Below are 18873 nucleotides of genomic sequence, written 5' to 3' on the forward strand. Positions count from 1 at the left end.
GTTAACGTCTTTGTTCATGTATCTACTAGCCGAGATCATTCAAAATTCCCGAAAACGGCTTCTGGAAGGCAAAGCTCCAATCATTTCTACTGCTCTTCTTTGTACTCTCTCGATGAGTGTTTTTTTCCACGAAGAATCATTTTCATTGGCGAACCTATGTACCCCGAAGTCTCTTCACTCACCTGCGTCATTGGCTTTTAGATCCTTCCACTTAATATTCTATACTGTTACCAAACAATTTATGTGCTATGCTTCATTAATCTGTTAGTGAAACACACAATTATCACTTTCCGTTATGTGTGCACCATAAAAAATTCTACATGAAGAGCTAGTCCCATAAGTTTCATCAAGTACGCTGATAGTTTATCAAATTCTGCTTTGATTGACTACTTCTTGGTAGTCGCGACAGCGTCGATAAATTTGAAGAACGACGCATTTCTATCAGATGGCCTATAATTTTAAATGAGTAGTTTATTAAGCATTGCTCATTGTTTTTGACTGTGTGCAGGTTGGATGTGGATACACCATCATCGTGATTTCTTTTTTATTTATTTATTTATTTTTTACAGGAATTATGTACCTGAGAATGACTACGTGCTTTAGGAAACTAGTGATATTCAACAAAGAATTTACTTAAAATAACTGTCAGATGAGAACCATGTCGCTCTTCAAATTTTCACAACAATTTGGATTACATGAAACATTCTCAGATAACAGCGTTATCTCTGGAAAACCGACGACTACAAGTAATTCTGTCCACTGAGGTGTTACTACATAGGATGAACCAGACGCCATAGTTCGATTCCTTGCGTACATTTGGTAATTTTACCCAGATACAGGGTAACCTGACAAAATTAAAATCTTTAGGTTTTAATGGAGTCTTATTACGAGGCGTGTAAATCACTGATCATAGTTGTTTGCCACTGATAGTTTAATCCCTTATCCGTGTGTTAACTAGCATGCTTATACACCGTTCATATTCGCTGCATTACAGCAAGTGGTGACCAAGGATTCTACGATGTATTTAGGCAATTTAACCCGCAAGTAAACAGAATAGGAGAAAATCTGTAGTGGCAGTTTGATACCAACACCTAATAATTCTGCTTACCCTAGATTACCACCTTGTTTCTGATATAGGCTGAAACACGTATGTATTCAGTGTATTCAGTACCAGCGATGGCGGGGCATGACAGAATCTCTGACCAGAGAGTTATTTATCGTTGGTAGTCTGCGCTTGACTGCGCGAGAGTTCAGTTGCGTGTAGCGAGTCGGCAGGAACAGTTGCGAGTTGTACTCAGTCGGAAGTTGTGTGTGAGGAGTCGGCGGGCGTCGACATGGGTCTCTGGTCAAGGTTCGGGACGAGGTATATTGTTAAATAAGGTAATGAAGCAGCATTGCGCACATCTGATAATGTCATGTATGTTAATTGTAATTAATTTGTTCAAGAAATGCCCTAATAATAATTTTGTTTTCAAAGCAATCTTTTTTTTATAAAAGAATCATTCCAATTGAAACAATATTTCCTATGCTTTTCCTCCCAGAATCAATTTATCAGATTAATTATTGCACAGGGCCTAAGGTCAGCGATGCTGCCCTATTATTGTGGGTTTAAGGATTAATCTTCATTTCTTAATTTTTGTGTCGAGTTTACATTTGGGTCATTATTATTCTATAATTTTTGTGGGGAGCAAACATTTGGCTCGTTTTCATTATCATAGAATTTTCTTTTATTTCTGCTGGGAGATTACGTTTAGCTCGATGCCCATTTAAATTTAAATATATTCTTTAATTTTTGTGGGGAGGTTCCAAGGCATTATTAAATTAATTATAATTAGAGTAAGAAAATTGGTTAATATACACTTGTTTTGATTAAACTGAATATTAATTAATCACTCGATGGCAGAAAGAGTCTACGATTGTTGAGGGAGAGTATATAGTCCACATTAGTCTAAGTTATTTGCAAGTGTGTGCAGGTTGACAACAGGAAATTGCAGCGTCGACCATGAGGACCAAAAATTTAAGCGAGACATCGAGACGAAATACAGCCTGATAGTCTTCAATCTGTGCCATAGAGGAACTTGGAACTATACGGTCTATTAAACATCAGTATCAGGGTCTTACGAGGCGTGGATGCAGCCCCTATTTGAGTTGTTAGTCCAGATAGATTATTTGATTACAGACTAAGATAAACCTGGAAAGAGAACCTTTAACTGAATGGAAGGTAAAGCGAATGGAAATATACACAGTACCTTAGGAAGGCTGGATAAAGGGATGATGGGAACGATTACAATGGGTATATTAATAAAAATTATTCCACGATGAGAAAAAGACGGGGATGGAATGATCACCAATATCATAGTCACAATGTTAATAATAATAATAATAATAACAATAATGGTAATACTTTTAGCCCTAATAATTATCATAAAGCGAAACATACTAATGGGAATAACAGGACTAGGAAGAACAACGGTCATGACTTTGGTAGTCAGGAGGGTTCAAATCCAATAACGGACACAGTTGTATTATAGAGTTCACATAGAATGCTCAAACCATGCCTGTGCCAAGAGTGTCTCCAACTTATAACGATTTTAAAAACGCATTTCTTAAACACAACTGTGGCAGTCAATACAGTTCAAAGTGTTTATGGGAAAAGAAGAACAGGAAAGAAGAAACTCAAAGGCAGTTGAAAAAGAGTATTCTGAGAACCAATTATTTATTTTCGACACGAGTAATCAAGTAAGCTTGTTATCGAAAGAAATTTGGGAACGAAATAGAAGTAAGTGGATACTTCACCTTTCCCAGTATGTAATGAGCCGGTCGTGAGTTTCATGGGAACCAAAAATAGAGCTGTTGAAGAGGAGATTTGCTTTACTTTCACAAACGAATGTATCCCACTGATACATTTCACGTTAGTAGCAGCTGACAGTAATTTTTGCATATTACAAGGAAAGGATTGCTGGTGAAGTATGGAATTCTGCTAGACCCACCCAATGACATGTTGCATATTCAAAAGGAACAAGTATGTGTTCACCTAAGTCCAAGTCATCTGCAGCCAAAGCGAGTAAATCATTGAGACAGTTAAATCTGGAAATCAAAAGAAATACAGACATAGGACGGTGGGTGTGTAAGGGGGGGGGGGGGGCGGAAGGAAAAGAATTACTATAAATGGAGACATATATTATGTAAGCAGGTCAAACAAATAGGCAAGGATCATCTTGTATATGGAACGAAGGAAGTGATTTATTAGGCCGGTTTCCCTAGAAAAGAGGCAGCTACTTTAACTGGTAAACTGAAGTTGGAGCGCAATTATTCGTTTTAGTGATAAACAGCAGAAGAGAAAAGTGATTATGGTAATAATAATTACCTTAAAATGACGTGGAGGAGGCAAAGCAAGAACGAGAAGAAGTCAGTAATGCGGGTAACTCATCATATGGTGAAGGTAGCTATGCATTAGAAGTCGTAGCAGTAGTAGTAGTAGTAGTAGAAGGAGAGGAGACAAAAAATGCGTGTGTCCATGTAGATAAAACTGTTAGCCTGGAGATGCTAGTAGAGAAAAAGGAAATAAAGAAGTATATAATAAAAATACGCCAACGTTGATCATGAAGTAGTACTAGTCTTGGAAGAAGTGACAAATCAAGTTTGTAATTCATGACGTGGTGATGATAGTTCTGAATTGCATGTTGCGGTGGAACAAAAGATAAATAATAAGTGTAATCTGGTGTGTGAAAATGTTTGTAGGGAAGGGGATATCCTAGAAAGCAGCAGAGGATATACAGGTATCTTATTCAAATGATTCAGGCAATATATTAAGAAAAGTATGTGAATTATTGTAAAACATTATGTACATCTCCCTAATGCCACAGCGTGCTGCTTGTTTCCGTTACGTTAGGATGAAGAAGTTACTGCACTTGTTTTCAGAGCAGAAATTCCTCCTACTTTAATTAACCACACTGTGGCCATTGCACTTATGGAGACGACACCAGCATCAATGCTTGTGATAAAAGGATAATAGGGATTAGTAGTTCGACGTATTACCGTCCCATCTTTTGCTTATTTTTAACCAGAGACGCGGATTAAGATCACTAATTGACCATCAGGTATCTCCATGACATCATTCGTAAAAAACACAACCAGTACCTCATACACATTCAGAAAGAGCAGCTAGTTGTTATATTTGGAATAGACTATCAGCGACAATAAATCTTCCAGAAAACATTCGTAATGTTGAGAGTAGATGGTCAAACACACCTTCCTTTAACTGCAAACAGTTTGCGACTCACTAAATGATGCTTCTCTGAGCTTCTCGCAGTATAGCTGCTTCCGGAGTTAAGAGAGTCAGATGGATGTACTTAGTTCTTCCGCAGTCATCGATAGAGTAGAATAAGCGTAACTGAGAGCGCTAATTACCTGTGAAGTGGATGGTTTCGCGGTGTCCTAAAGAAATGTAATGCACATGACAGGGATACCGGTAAGTCTGATTCTTGATAGTAATCACCAGAACCAATGGCAGGGGGATATAATGACAGCATGTAGCTGATGAAGTAGTTTCGACAGTACACTTAGACGATTTGACTATATGATTTGCACTATCGCATGAGAACTACCTAGAATACAAGCAATAGGGACAGAAAAATTAGAAGAGGCGAGAATTTTCTCGCTCTTGTTGGAGTTGGTTGTGGGGAGGGTGGTGGGGGGGGGGGGAGAAGTATAATTGAAGAAAGGGGATTCAAAGCTGACAATGAACGGTGAAGAATGGTGGGGTGTAGTGCTTCGAATATAGCGAAGCGAAATTTTAAAACCAAAAAACATTTTTAAAAATGGTATAATGAAAAATACAGTACTTTCATTTCTGTGTCGGAGTCAAATAATTATACGTGTTTAGTATAAGATTTCTGGTAATTGATGTATAACGATAAAGGACCCAGATACTGGTTATAGTTAGAAAACGAAAACAACGTCTAGACATGCAATCGAACTCTCTAATTAGATTATTACGACGCAAAATACTTCAGATACTATAGTGGTAGTAGAATTCTTATTATTTGCAACGGCTTTTTGGAGATTTAAGTGAAAGCACTGGAAAGGTAGATCTGTGTTGCTAGAGGTGATTAGAAATGACCTTTCCCACAGTACGAGGTTTGTATGTTACCACTCTGAACCTTGTTTTGTGTTGGGCTGTGAGCAATGACAATCATTTAAAAGAACATCTATACAGCACTTTTATAGTGCTAGATATACTGGAGCTAAGACAGATTAAATATTTCCATACAACAAACTCCATGTGCTGTACCAGATCACACTGAACTATAAAGTAATACCTGTAAAATGTATATGATACATCGTTCTACCGCAAGGTGAGGGACAGGTTGAGTCAGCGAATCAGCCCCAGAGTTATTTATTTTTGAAAGTGATAGCTCGGATCATGTTGTTGTAAAATTAGACTACAGTGTGTATGTTTTCCCTGAATCCCAGAACGACGATATTTAGGAGAAATTGTGAAAAAAGAACATAAAATAAATTAGATTTGTTTGGTTATGTATTTCGCATTATTTATGTATTTACAAATGCCACTACGTCTGCAGTAATCCTTTAGTTCAGTGGATCTTGAGGATCGGAGCCGCAGCTGCGTAGGGCAGAGGAGCGGCGATGGCGGGGGCGGCGAGAGCCAGAGGGGCGGCGCGCAGAGCGGGGGCCACAGCCAAGGCGGGGGCGGCGGCGATGGCGGGGGCGGCGTAGGCCACGGGGGCGGTGATGGCGGGGGCGGCGACGGCCGCTGGCGCCACGGCCACGCCTCCCAGGTAGCCGGCCGACACGGCGGCGAACAGCAGGGGCAGGATCACCTGTAAGCACACACAGCACGCGTCTCACATCGTTGTGTTCCAAAATCGTTCTCGAGCATTCAGAAATCTCTCGTATTCGCGAGATTTATAATTTACTCTGTTCCCTAAATAGAGTTAAAAGGAAGAGGGGGTCGTTCCCCTAATGTGGACACGCCAGATTTCCTTTCCAATCCTTGTCCTATATGGGCAAATGTTTTGTCTTGAGCCAATACGACCGACAGTGAAAGAATCAGGCAGGTAAGTTTCATGAGTTTACGTCGCATTCGCAGAATGGATCTTACTTCTGCAGTGGATGGTGCGCTGATCTGTAACTTCTTGGCAGATGCATCTGTCCATGCGTAGTTACCATGCCCGTGAAACAAATTTTGCACCTTCACATTCGGCAACTTCTTTGCGTCTCGCTGCACAGTACGCTGTAGTCAGGGACCAATGCTGGACAATGATGCCCTCTCGAAGCTTCCACCAGTTTATATCATCCAGCTGTTGTTAGGGTGAAATATTTATGAAGTTTCATTAACTGTATCTAACACAATTACCAAGAGTATCAGCAGCTGTGTAAGTAACGATTATGCACTGCAGTATACAACTATCACATTGACGACGTTACATAAGCATACTACAACGAATCTCAATTTCGAAAAATCACCACAAAGCTTAATATTATACTCTGATTCAGAAAGAACTGTTACAACATTTGGATCCAGTTTCATTCCAGTCTTACAACTGCCATGGCAGAAAGAATAAAAACAAGAAGAAAATCCCATGGAAATACAAAAAATCGAGTTGTAGTGGGAAGTGTATGGTTATTTGTAGACGGCGCCGATTCTATTATTAGAGTTCAGGAAAATCAGCTCCGAAGAATATATTCACATTACATGTCAGTGACACACAAAGGAGTAATTTTGCTACAGGAATGCTACAGAGAAGTAGGACCCTAATGAGCAAACGCAAATGGAACAGTTGCCTCAGAGATCCGAGACATTTGTATCAGTGTGTTCACTTTTCTCATTTTAGCCAGTAGCCGGCCGCGGTGGTCTAGCGGTTCTGGCGCTGCAGTCCGGAACCGCGGGACTGCTACGGTCGCAGGTTCGAATCCTGCCTCGGGCATGGGTGTGTGTGATGTCCTTAGGTTAGTTAGGTTTAAGTAGTTCTAAGTTCTAGGGGACTTATGACCTAAGATGTTGAGTCCCATAGTGCTCAGAGCCATTTGAACCATTTTTTTAGCCAGTAACTTTTAGCACTCCAACATAATAACAGACAAAAAATTCAGAGAAATGCGGCTAGATCTAGTTAATTTGAAGAAACAAATGTGAATCAATATCAAGTAAACAGTGCTCTTTACTGTTTAACATTTCGTATCATTTCCAAAAAATATTGCAAAACGAGGAGTGAGACTAGTGAGCGTTGCCTTCAAGATGTGTTCTTACGCATTCTGGCAATCAGTAAATGTAACGATTGTACGTTAGAATTTTTCTGGATCAACAAGTTGTATTTTAAATCTATGTTTTCTCTCTGTGTGACTACGTCGTTAGTCAACTGTTCCGCCTAGGTTGCAACAGTTGCGGAGACGTTAAGTTATAAAACAACGTGACGACTAAAACACATACTCGTCAAAGTTAGATTGTACACTAAACGGACGTTGAAACCAACTATCGCTGAGAAAGTAAGTTCCTGAAGCAGAGAAAAAGTGAAGCGACATTAAAGATGAAACTCTTCATGTTCATTTATCCATTTGACACCTTTGCAAGGGTTGTTCTGACACAGAAAAGATGCAGATAGCAAACTTAATATATTTTACAATCGGTGACCAAAATAGGTAATGAAGATTTCACTACTAGGTCAGAAATTTTTGGGACGAGTAATATGTATCCCTTCCAGAACCGCTAAGTGTAGCATGGAAGTGAAATAAAGCGAATGAAACCAGCTGGAGACGACTCTCCCCGGCGACTCACCAGCTTGTACATGTTGCGTGTGTTGTGTCGGCGGTGCAGACTGTGCTGACCAGAGGAGGGTCCGGGTTTATATACCTGCAGAGCCACGCCCGGCGACCGTCCCCTCGGCCTTGCTTCTTGCAGCGGACCCTGGACAGCCGAGTCCGGCGGTGCACCTACTGGCCGCACACTTGTCGTAGAGAACGTCACTTTCGTAATTCACATTATAAGGCAGAGGCCATGAGAGATCTCACATACAGGGTGTCTCAGACCTTAAGCGTCTGGACGTTAAAACTTACCAGTTGACATAACAGTTCCACATACGATGGCCCTGATGAAAGATGCCCACATAGCAATATGAGTAGTGCACCCAAAAAAGTAATGTCATGACCTGCTCTGTCGGTCCCTTGAAGAACAACTTTATGCTTACAATCATACTACACGCAATGGATATATTTTCACATCTGAATTAATTCACTAGTGTTTAATGAGTGAACTTCTGACCACTGACTCTACATCTTTATCCCATGAACAATTTCTAGTTTCATTTAATTTGTTGAAGCAATGAAATGTAAATAATGATTGATGATAAGAAATTAACCTCATATTATTAAAGTGCAAAGGGTACAGATTCCTTACATAGAACATCAAAATCAGTGTTTTCAGAAAACATGCCGCTTACGCCACTGTCAATCAGACAAATCGTTTCAAATTCTTCTTGAAAGCAAGAACATTCCTGATGGATGAGAACTTTTCTACTCACTTCGCTTACGAATCTTTATACCAAACAGAAAACACGAGTCTGCGCCAAGTGAATCAAAAACTGCAAACTCCACATCATAATCGTCGTGGTTCGATTGAAACACGAAATATACATTTCGAACGTGTTTCGCCAAGCCTGCAAGATACTGCAGGATTACCTGCTATAAGGCACTCATGTGCAGAAAAAAGTGCAGTTCGGAATTCTCTTATTGTCTTCACTGGCACAAACCCTGACTGCAGTTATGCATCATTAATTCCTTCTCAGTATTTTCATCGCAGCCTTCTTTCTTAACAGACCCCAGAGCAGAACCATCAACAATGAACAAGGAAAGCACTGTGTGTTTCAAACTTGCAGGCTATGCTGTCTCCACAGCCTTCTTGTAGTTTCATTGATTGAGCTCAGCTAGACACAGAGTCCTTAGGTAGTATAAACCAGTGTAGCAGAATACTAGGCAGAACAGCAGTGAATACACACATAATCGATTAGTGTGCACAAATATTGCATCAGCTCGCAAGTAACAGATGCGTGAAACTTAAATCATGGAACGAACTTCCAGCATTTTGGAACAATAGCTGGTCATCAACTTCTGCTAATCAGTACAACGAAAAACGAGCCTAAGTGGCAAATTTCACTATGGTTGGTTTTAAGTAGTAAAACCAGTGTAGCAGAATACCAGGCAAAACAGGAGTGAATACACACATAATCGATTAGTGTGCACAAATATTGCAGCAGCTCGCAAGTAACAGATGCGTGAAACTTAAATCATGGAAAGAACTTCCAGCATTGTGGAACAATCACTGGTCTTCAACTTCTGATAATCAGTACAATGAAAAACCAACCAAAGTGGCAATTTCACTATGGTTGGTTTTCGTTGTGCCCATTAAATGATGGAAGTTGACCATATAGTAGACAACTTTTAAGGATCACAATTATACACATGTAAGAGGATATTACAACAAGTTACATCTTACAGCAACAACCTAAGCTCGTCGCAAATGTAGAAAGTGACTACATCCCAATCTCAATGCTTTTATAACAATTGAGTATAACGGTCTGTCACCCTCACTCTAATATCTCTGACACGACAAGCAGATTCTACGAATCAATTTCTCGTCAGTTCATATTGGGGTTTCATTCACCAACGTCTTCAAGGATGACCATAGAAAGATATTCTTTTCAGTGACATCCGACAACCACTCTGGTCACCAGATAGGGCATTCATTTTCAGTCTAGCGGTGAGTATATCTGTTGTGCAGGTACTCATAGGCTTTTATATCGAAAAGAGTTGGTGTACAGAAGTTTGGAAAACAAAATCTCTAGCGGGCAACAAGTGGTGAAGTTTCCAATGACTGTGGCAATGTTCAAACAGGATGGTAGAATATAAGGCAGTCTTCCATCTCACAAGTTAGTAGGGAATTGTACTCGTGATTAGAGACAAGGATGTCATAGAGTTTTTCGTCACCTGAAACATTAAAATTGCGGCAGCTGGAAATACGACCATTGTTGATATTAGCGCAGACTGTACAATTTCCGTCATAGCAGCAATCCGCTGAATTATTCGCTGACATAGATGAAATCTAGATTAAAAATTATTCTGCTCGATTTCCCGCGTGGCTCTAATAACGTATTCCACACTGCGTTCTACGAAGTACGCAATCACGGGAAGTCGAAGGGTATTTATTGCTGAATACTAGCTTCCACAGGACTGAATTTTATTTAATTCAAATTCTGTTGTGTCAGCTATTATTAGTCGAGGACCCTTTGACCAAGTTTTTGTGTTGTAATGACCAGCTTTCTAGTAAGAATCCGTCCAAGGCTACAAATGTGATGCCTGTTCAAAATGGTTCAAATGGCTCTGAGCACTATGGGACTTAACTTCTGAGGTCATCAGCCCCCTAGAACTTAGACCTACTTAAAGCTAACTAAGCTAAGGACGTTACACACATCCATGCCCGAAGCAGGATTCGAACCTGCGACCGTAACGGTCGCGCGGTAGCAGAATGTAGCGCCTAGGACCGCTCGGCCATGACGCCTGTTGCGAAACATGCACACCATATGACTATGTGCTCTAGTTGTACATATGGCGAGGTAGTATGAACAACTTGTCGATATTCTGCATCCTGTGGCTGTTTATAAGGATTATCACAGTTGACTTACCCACAGATTTAGTACTTGAGTGCTGTCCCATTTCCAAGTCCCCTGGATATTCTGTTCTTTATGTACCCCTACAGTGCTTTCTCTTTACTTACATTTGCCGTTTTAAGTTAAAAATTCCTGCATGTGTTTGCGAGCAATCCAATAATCTCTCATATCTAATCGTAAGTTTTCTAATCAGATGTCTTCTGCTGAATTTCCTTCACAGTAACTACACATTTGGTACATTATTTATGCACCTGACTGATTCCTGTTTCTCCGAATTTTCCATCTGCACCACAATGTGACGTACTATCTGACAATGTTGTTTCCTCAAAGCAAAGGTGGCATTTTACACAAGCAGATCTTCCTTGTCGTAGGAAGTTTGGTAATTTCACGTTAACTGTTTACCTCGCTAGCACACGTCATTTGCGTCTTCCACTTGGCTCTCACCAGTTTTACTACTCTGCAAGTTGATTATTTTCGTCTATTCCTTGCTGTTCCTTAACCTGTGTTCTACACTGTGAATCTTCTGTATCTCAACTGACAGCTGAACTGTAGAACATCCTTTTTTTTTAACCTAGCAGGGCTATCTCATCTACGAGCCTTAAAACGTGGCATCTATTTGCTTCACTCATTCATTTTCTTCTTGAAATTTATTTCGCTGTCAGGCGCACGATATAGGCAGCAGTATCGATAAATTGCAACCAAGAGTTATATGTTTGTCAGTATGTGGTTTTTCTAGCTTGTTGTTACCGACTGATGCAGGCTGATTATTATTTCACAATATAGCCCATCTTGTGTAGCTAATCGTTGTGGAATTAGCTCTTTAGTTCAGACTTTCATTCTGCAGCGGAGTATACGTTCTTCCGGATTTTCAGGAAGATTAAAATCTGGTTGGCAGGGCGGTGATCAGACTCGAAACTTCGCGTCCAAAGCAAAACAATAATCAGTTGTAACTTGTAAAATTAACTTTTCTCCATTCAGTCCGGAACCGCGCGACTGCTACGATCGCAGGTTCGAATCCTACCTCGGACGTGGATGTGTGTGATGTCCTTAGGTTAGTTAGGTTTAAGTAGTTCTAAGTTATAGGGGACTGATGACCTCAAATGTTAAGTCCCATAGTGCTCAGAGCCATTTGCTGATGCGTGTGTGTGGTGGGGACAATAGTGTGTCAATAAAAGCAATCACGGGTCCTTCCAGAGAGATTATATAGTCATAAAATTGTAGAAATATTGGAATGGTGTGACGAAATGTGTGCAGCGGTTACTGGAAGACTGTCACCATGAATCGTTGGGAATAGATTACAAGATGAAGGCTGAGACCTCAATTCTGCCATGCGTTGTTTGTCACTAACACTTAGATCACTTCTAGGCAGAGTCACTGAGTGACATTCTGGGGTTTTTGGCACTGAGCCTCCCATCTGTCTGTGGCCATCAGATCGGGGCTTGTATGACCTGGCGTACCTGGTGTTAGGTGTAAGGTTGCAGGTACCGGCTGTTCTCGACATCCGTACCTCTGCAGTTCCAAGAACAATGTACGGAGAGCTGTAGGAAATGACAACCAACTGTTTAAGTTTATGTTGAACAGAGTCTGAGTAATAGTCAGTATGTGGCAAGAAAAGCAAACCCTGTTGTCATACTCTTCCTGAATATGGTATCAAATGGCATATTCTAGCAGGATAACACAGGTATCCTTTCATACCAGCCTCCAGGCAGCAATCTCCACAAAATGATACAGTATCAATATCAGGCGTGACGACAATTACCCGAAGATGACATTCTTAGGATATTTGCTTTCGTAGCACAGTGAATAAAACGTGTATTGTTTCCGTTGGGGTCACATTTCATATGGATATTCGTGATGGACATGCGTTACGAATTGCATGAAAGTGTAATCGTTTAATACTAGTTATTCGATGAACATCACCAAAAATTTGATAAATATCGGACTGGTACTTGATGGTGTAACATTTTCTATTCGCCTCAGTGCATCTTGGACGCAAGCACGAGTGTCATTTTATATGACATTTGCTTCGGAACATAATCTGGCTGCCACGGGGAAAGTGGTTTTCTCATCTCTCAGGTATTTTTGATGCCAGAATACATTCTACAATTCGGTTCATTATAAAGACGAGTGATGCAGGTTGTCCTGTACGGTACCTTGGCAGACCAAATACGATCTCCCTTGTTTCGAACAGTGTGGTGAATCACCTACAAGTAGCGCATTAAATTCATTACTTCTCCAGTACACTGCAGACTGGAGTGTTCTGACGCTGGGTAACCGCCGATTTTTCTTTCGTGCCTCTTCCTCACTCACCAGGCTGCTGTTGGCTTTTCTGCGATATAACCTGCGTGGGTGTGACTTTGGGCTGGCTGCCCAGTCTCACGACCGGCGGGGATCGTCGACTGCGCAGGGGATCAGCGGATAAATGATCCTATCTGATCACAGAGTAATGTACCAGCTGATTCACTCTACCTTCCTCAGCACCTTCAAAAATTTTACCAATAACTTCGGTATGCGAACATACTCACCTTTTTTTCTGAGTGAGAAGAAAACAGTGGCAATGAGAAAGAGATGGAACGGTAATAAATACTAGAAGATAGTTGACAGTGGTTTCAATGCAGGAAGAGCGAAGAAGACAATGGAAGCGTGAGAGAAAAAGAGGGAAACAGTGGCTGTGGAACATAGTTGACAGTGACAGAAATGTACCAGTATAACGAGTTAAGCAGACAGTTGAAGTGGGACAGGAAGGCAGTGGAAATGGGTGAGAGCCAGTGATAATGAAAGAGAGAGTCCATGACAATGACAACGAGGAACAGACTGATTGTGACAGTGATAAGAGACAGCAGCAGTGGAAGAAATGAATGAGATGGTAGCAATAAGAGAGTGAACAAGAGGGAGACAGTGACAGGGAATGGAGACAGTGGTAGTATGACAGACAGAAGGAAACTGTGCTTGTGAGACAGGAGCAAATAACTCAAAGACACAAAGAGACAATAACAATGAGAATGGCTGAGTGAGTGAGAATGGGCAAGTGTGAGTGGATGGATATGAGCGATTTACAGTGATGGATTAGTAGATGCGAGCTTGTTACAGTAAGGGGAGCTTTTTGGTGTGAGAGATGAATTACATTTTAATAAAAAAAGGACGAATATGTTCGTATGACAAAGTTTCTGAGGCCTTTTCTAAAGGTGCTGAAGAGGGTAGAATGAGACAGGTGGTACCCCACTATTCATCCAGAGTCTCTTCTTAAACAGAAGCACATTCGCCTTTTTGTGCTCCAATAGAAGAATATTTTCACTGGCTCATTAATTTTCTGTGTTAAGATATTCGGCTTTTTCCGGAAGACAGATGTGCTGTTCTCTTTTTGATAACGTTGTTATGGCCCATCAGCTGTCTGCTGAATTGTCTCGGTCTTACAGAGAACTTAATGGCACAATACCTATGTTCTTGCTTCGGCTATCAATCGTAAATCAGCCACAGAGAGAGTAATCCCGTCGGACAAACAGCTCATTGCGGCGGTAGCTCCATCATTGTCAATGAATGCAGTTATGTCCTATGTTGACTTGCTAGGAAAGATATATGTTTTTAAAGTAGCTGCTGAAGGATCGAGAGAGAAAGGGGAGGTTACACACACTACTGTCTTGGCTTGCCTAGATCCTGATTCTGACTGCTGAACCAGAGCTTTTAAAACTTTAACATGACCACGCAACTCAACGTTTTCCTGCTGTTGCTTGAAATTTAACTATGACAGTATTTGCACATGTTGCATCAAATTGGGATTAGTCCTGCGTGTAGCAGCAGAATGTGTGTCTGGCATTGTACATAATTTAATACTGTCTTTTACAACAACAAAAAATAAAAACAGAAGCACTTTAACTCCAACACATAAACAATAACTACACGCTATTCTTTCTGGCGTATCGTCCGTCTCAGAGACTCAGAACAGTTCTGTACCACATGCCTAAATCGCTTATAAGTACTGCTTGTGAAATTTCTCCCTCTTTTTCTGTGTACAGTACATTACTAGACTACTGTTGCGAAGCAGAAAAATTTAATTCATCAGACTTTCCCGACGAGGCGTTGTCTTGTTGAAAAACTCTGACACCAATTCTGTGACATGCTTGTTGGGCTGGAGTTGTGATTAGCAGGACGAGTGGTACCTTCCATGTTCGGATGCGTCAATGATACAGCGGTATCTGTAATAACAATTAACTATTGTGCAGAGGTAAAGGCGTTTCTAGGGCTGCAGTCTGCAGCAGGGCGCGAGCGCAGCGCAGTTAAGCAGCGCTGGCGCCTCGTCAGCGAATCATGACGTCGCTGCAGCAGGGCAGTACCACGGCCGCGTGCAGTGCAGATGGCGGCGGGTCGAGAAAGGCGCTTCCCGCCCAGGCATTCTGCGACGATCCAGTGCAGCTACGACCTTAGCGCTGTCGAAGACAGGCTGTTGTGCACTCAGGTGGAGACTGCTGACCGAGGTCCAGGATGCCAGATGTGAATATGGTGCCCTCTTCGTCCTGGTAACACCATAATGCTGGAGTTGTTCGAGGGCCAACCTCTCATCTCCAGAGACGTTTGATTTGGGAAACTCGGTTTTTATGAGCGCCCTACACGTCGACATCTTGAGCCTCACTGGCAGGGAGTTTCAAAGTCACCGGTCCACTGCAATGACGAAGGCCGCAGCAGGAACATTTTGGGAGCTAAATGCGAAATTAAGACCCTTGCTCAGTAGTTTCAAGGTGGTTGCGTCGAATTCCTTCTGCTACCACCAGATAAGGGGAATGCTACCATCGTCCTACAGAAGACAGAATGTGACAGTACGATGCGATAACTGCTGGATAACCGGGAATTCAGGTCAGTAGAAAGGAATCCCGCAGACAAGGTGGATAGGAACATAAGGGATCTTCTAAAGGAAACTGGACTTCCAAAGAGATCGTTAAGCAGCCGAGTGCAAAAGCACCAGTACCACCAAGACTTTATGGACTGGCTATGGTGCACAAGGAAGGGGTTCCTCAACGTCCAGTAGTGAGCAACATTGGCCAGACGACCTGCGTTACTGCTCAACACCTTAAGAAGATGCTCGCGCCATATGTGGGGAAGTGTGCTCATCACATTGCAAATCATAGGATTTCTTAGAATGCGTCAGGCATCTACAGAACACAGCCTCTGACATCATGGTCAATTTCGACGAGGTCTCTCTGTTCATCTGCGTACCACCGAATGATTCACTTCTCAGTTGGACGGTGCTCTCCTGGACTTTTATGTTGATGTATGAATGGATCAGGTTGCTTAGATGATTAAAGCATGAAAAATATGTATTTATTTCAGTATTGTTTTCACAAACCAAAACAAAATTACAAATCTCAGGGCCGATTTGACTGGGCATGGACGCTGCTCATTTATTGAGGGGAGGATCATTCATCGTGTAGAGCTGTCGGCGGCAGCCTGCGAGTCGGTACTGCGAGTCGCCTCGGAGCTGTGTGGTGCGAGTCGGCTTTCCTCACCAGCAATCGCGGCTTTGCGGCGAGGACCAGATACGATTTCCCCGTTGTCTGCCCGTTGTCGGTTGCGTGGCTGAAGTTGCGATATCGCAGTGTCGGAAGATGGATGTTGACGACGGATGGAAGAGAACACATGTACTCCCGTTCCCGCACCGTCTCACCGAAGTGATTTATAAGGAACGTCCTTACTGATGAGAAAAACATCATCTTAAAATGCCTGACTTCTTTCACTCGCTTCCCCGCGTGAATTATCCACACTTTGAGTACGCTCCTCCCTGCGCCCATGGAGTGTTGGAATTTTCAGCACATTCCTGCTTTCTAAACAGGTAAAATGACTTCTGCCAGACCAGAAGAGGTCACATGTTATCGCGTGTTCGTTCTTCACTATTTTCTTGGCTTGCCTAGCCCCTGATTCTGACTGCTGGCCATGTAACTCATGCTTTTCCTGCTGCTGCTTGAAATTTAACTCTGACAGTATTTGTACATGTGACACCAAATTGGGAACAACACCGCGTGTAGCAGCAGAATATGTGTCTGGCATTGTACATAGATTACTACTGTCTTTTACAACAACAAAAAATAAAAACACAAGAACTTTAGCTCAAACACATAAACGATAACTACACGCTATTCATTCTGGCGTATCGTCCCTCACAGATTCTATACCACATGCCTAAATCGCCTACAAGTACTACATGTGAAATTTCTTGCTCTTTTTCTATATACATTACCTTCCTACCCTATTGTTGCGGAGGAGAATAAATTTAATTCTTCAGGCTTTCCTGACAAGGCGTTGTCATGTTGACAGTTCTGACACCAATGTTGCGACATGCATGCTGGAGTGGATTTGTGATAAGGAGGACGAGTGGTCCAGTCCATGTTCGGATGCGTCAATGATACAGCGGTATCTGTAATAAACATGTCTATTGTGCAGAGTGTACAAAGTTACAGGCGGCTTTAGGGCTGCAACCTGCAGCAAGGCCCAATCGCATGTGCAGCAAAGCACTGCTGACGCCTCGTCAGCGAATCATGACGTCGCTGCAACAGGTCAGTACTACGACAGCGTGCAGTGCAAAGGGTGGCTGGACGAAAATGGCGCTTCCCGCCCAGCCATTCTGCGATGACCCAGTGCAGCTGCCACCTTAGCGCTGTCGAAGACAGGCTGTTGTGCACTCAGGTGGAGACTGCTGACTGAGGTCCAGGATGCCAGTTGTTGTGAATACAGTGCCCTTATCGTCCTGGTAACACCACAATGCTGGAGTTGTTTCAGAGCCAACCTCTTATCACCAGAGATGTTTGATTTCGGACACTTGGTTTTGGTAAACACCCTGCACATCGACATCTTCAGCCTCACTGGCAGGAAATTTCAGAGTCGCCTGCTCTATTGCACTGACGAAGGTAGCAACAGGAACATTTGTGGAGCTAACTGCATAATTAAGACCGTTGCTCAGTACTTTCAACGTGGTTGCGTCGAATTCCTTCTGCTAATAGCAGATAAGATGAAAACTACCATCGTCCTACAGGAGACAGATTGTGACAATAAGATGCGATAACTTCTGTATAACCGGGCACGCAGGCCAGTAGAAAGGAATCCCGCAGACAAGGTGGATAACAACACAAGGGCTCTTTTAAAGGAAACCGGACTTCCAGAAAACATCGTTAAGCAGCCGAGGGCAAAAGCACTAGCAGCACCCAGACTTTCTGTCCTGGCTTTGGTGCACAAGGAAGGCGTTCCGCTAAGTGCAATAGTCAGCAACATTGGCTCAGCCACCTACCTTACTGCTCAACACCTGAAGAAGATACTCCCACCATATGTGGGGAAGTGTGCTCATCACATTGCAACTCAGGGGATTTCTTAGATGTGTCAGGCATCTACAGATCACAGGCTCCGACATCACGGTCAACTTCGACGTGGTCTCCCTGTTCACCCACGTACCACTGACTGATTCATTGCGTTGGAGGCAAGTTGGATTGTGCTCTCCTTGATTTTTGGGTTTATTGGTGAATGGTGGGGATTGCGTAAATGATTAAAACATTAATATAAATGTATTTATTTCAGTATTGTTTTTACAAATCAAAAAAAAGCTGCAAATCTCAGGGCTTATTTGACTGGGCATGGAGACTACTCATTTATTGAGGGGAGGATCATTCATCGTGTAGTGCTGTCGGTGGTAGCCGGGGAGTCGGTAAGGCGCGTCGCCACGTTTCTGTGTGGTGTGAGTCGGCTGCCCACCAGCAATCTTTTGTGGCGACGCCCAGATACGATCTCCGGGTTGTCTTCCCGTTGTCAATTGCATGACCGAAGCTGTAGTATCAAGATGTCGGAAGGAGGGTGTTGGCAACGGGTGGATGATACCTCATGTACTTCCCTTCCCGTGCCGTCTCACCGACTAACTCTTCTCTCCTCATCCATTTCCCAGCTCAAGTCTCGAAATTTTCTCCTCTCGCAGTGTTGTCATTGGCTGACTCAATTTCAATGCAGCCCAATGGCAGGTCGACGTTTCAGACCACGCCACTCTTCCCATTGAAGGGTGAAAATATATTTCCTTGCGTGGGATGGTGTGTGGCACAGGAGCTGGCACCTTTATCAAGATTTCACATTCTTACGACGTTTTTCTGCATTTCTAACCTGTTGTGAGAGCAGCTGCACAACACTTCTCTGTAGCTGCTACGTCTACCTGAGGCCTGGACAAAGTCAC

General features: G+C 42.4%; 2 protein-coding genes across 4 annotated transcripts in view; both read right to left on the minus strand.

Moving 5' to 3' along the window:
• LOC126251571 (cuticle protein 16.5-like) overlaps positions 1 to 18873 on the minus strand; it is a 69240-nt gene that overhangs the window by 43812 nt on the left and 6555 nt on the right. The gene's annotated exons all lie outside the window — the stretch shown is intronic.
• LOC126251569 (cuticle protein 16.5-like) overlaps positions 1 to 18873 on the minus strand; it is a 51444-nt gene that overhangs the window by 11626 nt on the left and 20945 nt on the right. The window contains exons 1-2 of one of the 3 annotated variants that reach the window (XM_049952087.1): positions 7796 to 7823; positions 5771 to 5843 (exon numbers count right to left, since the gene is read on the minus strand). In XM_049952087.1, the coding sequence (XP_049808044.1) occupies positions 5771 to 5843; positions 7796 to 7807 (85 nt within the window). In that variant the 5' untranslated portion in view covers positions 7808 to 7823. Of the gene's footprint in view, positions 1 to 5770; positions 5844 to 7795; positions 7825 to 18873 lie in introns of those variants that run through there. The other 2 variants (XM_049952088.1, XM_049952091.1) reach the window with 2 other exon arrangements.

The sequence above is a fragment of the Schistocerca nitens genome, chromosome 4 (genome assembly GCF_023898315.1).
Source record: "Schistocerca nitens isolate TAMUIC-IGC-003100 chromosome 4, iqSchNite1.1, whole genome shotgun sequence".
Taxonomy (NCBI): domain Eukaryota; kingdom Metazoa; phylum Arthropoda; class Insecta; order Orthoptera; family Acrididae; genus Schistocerca; species Schistocerca nitens.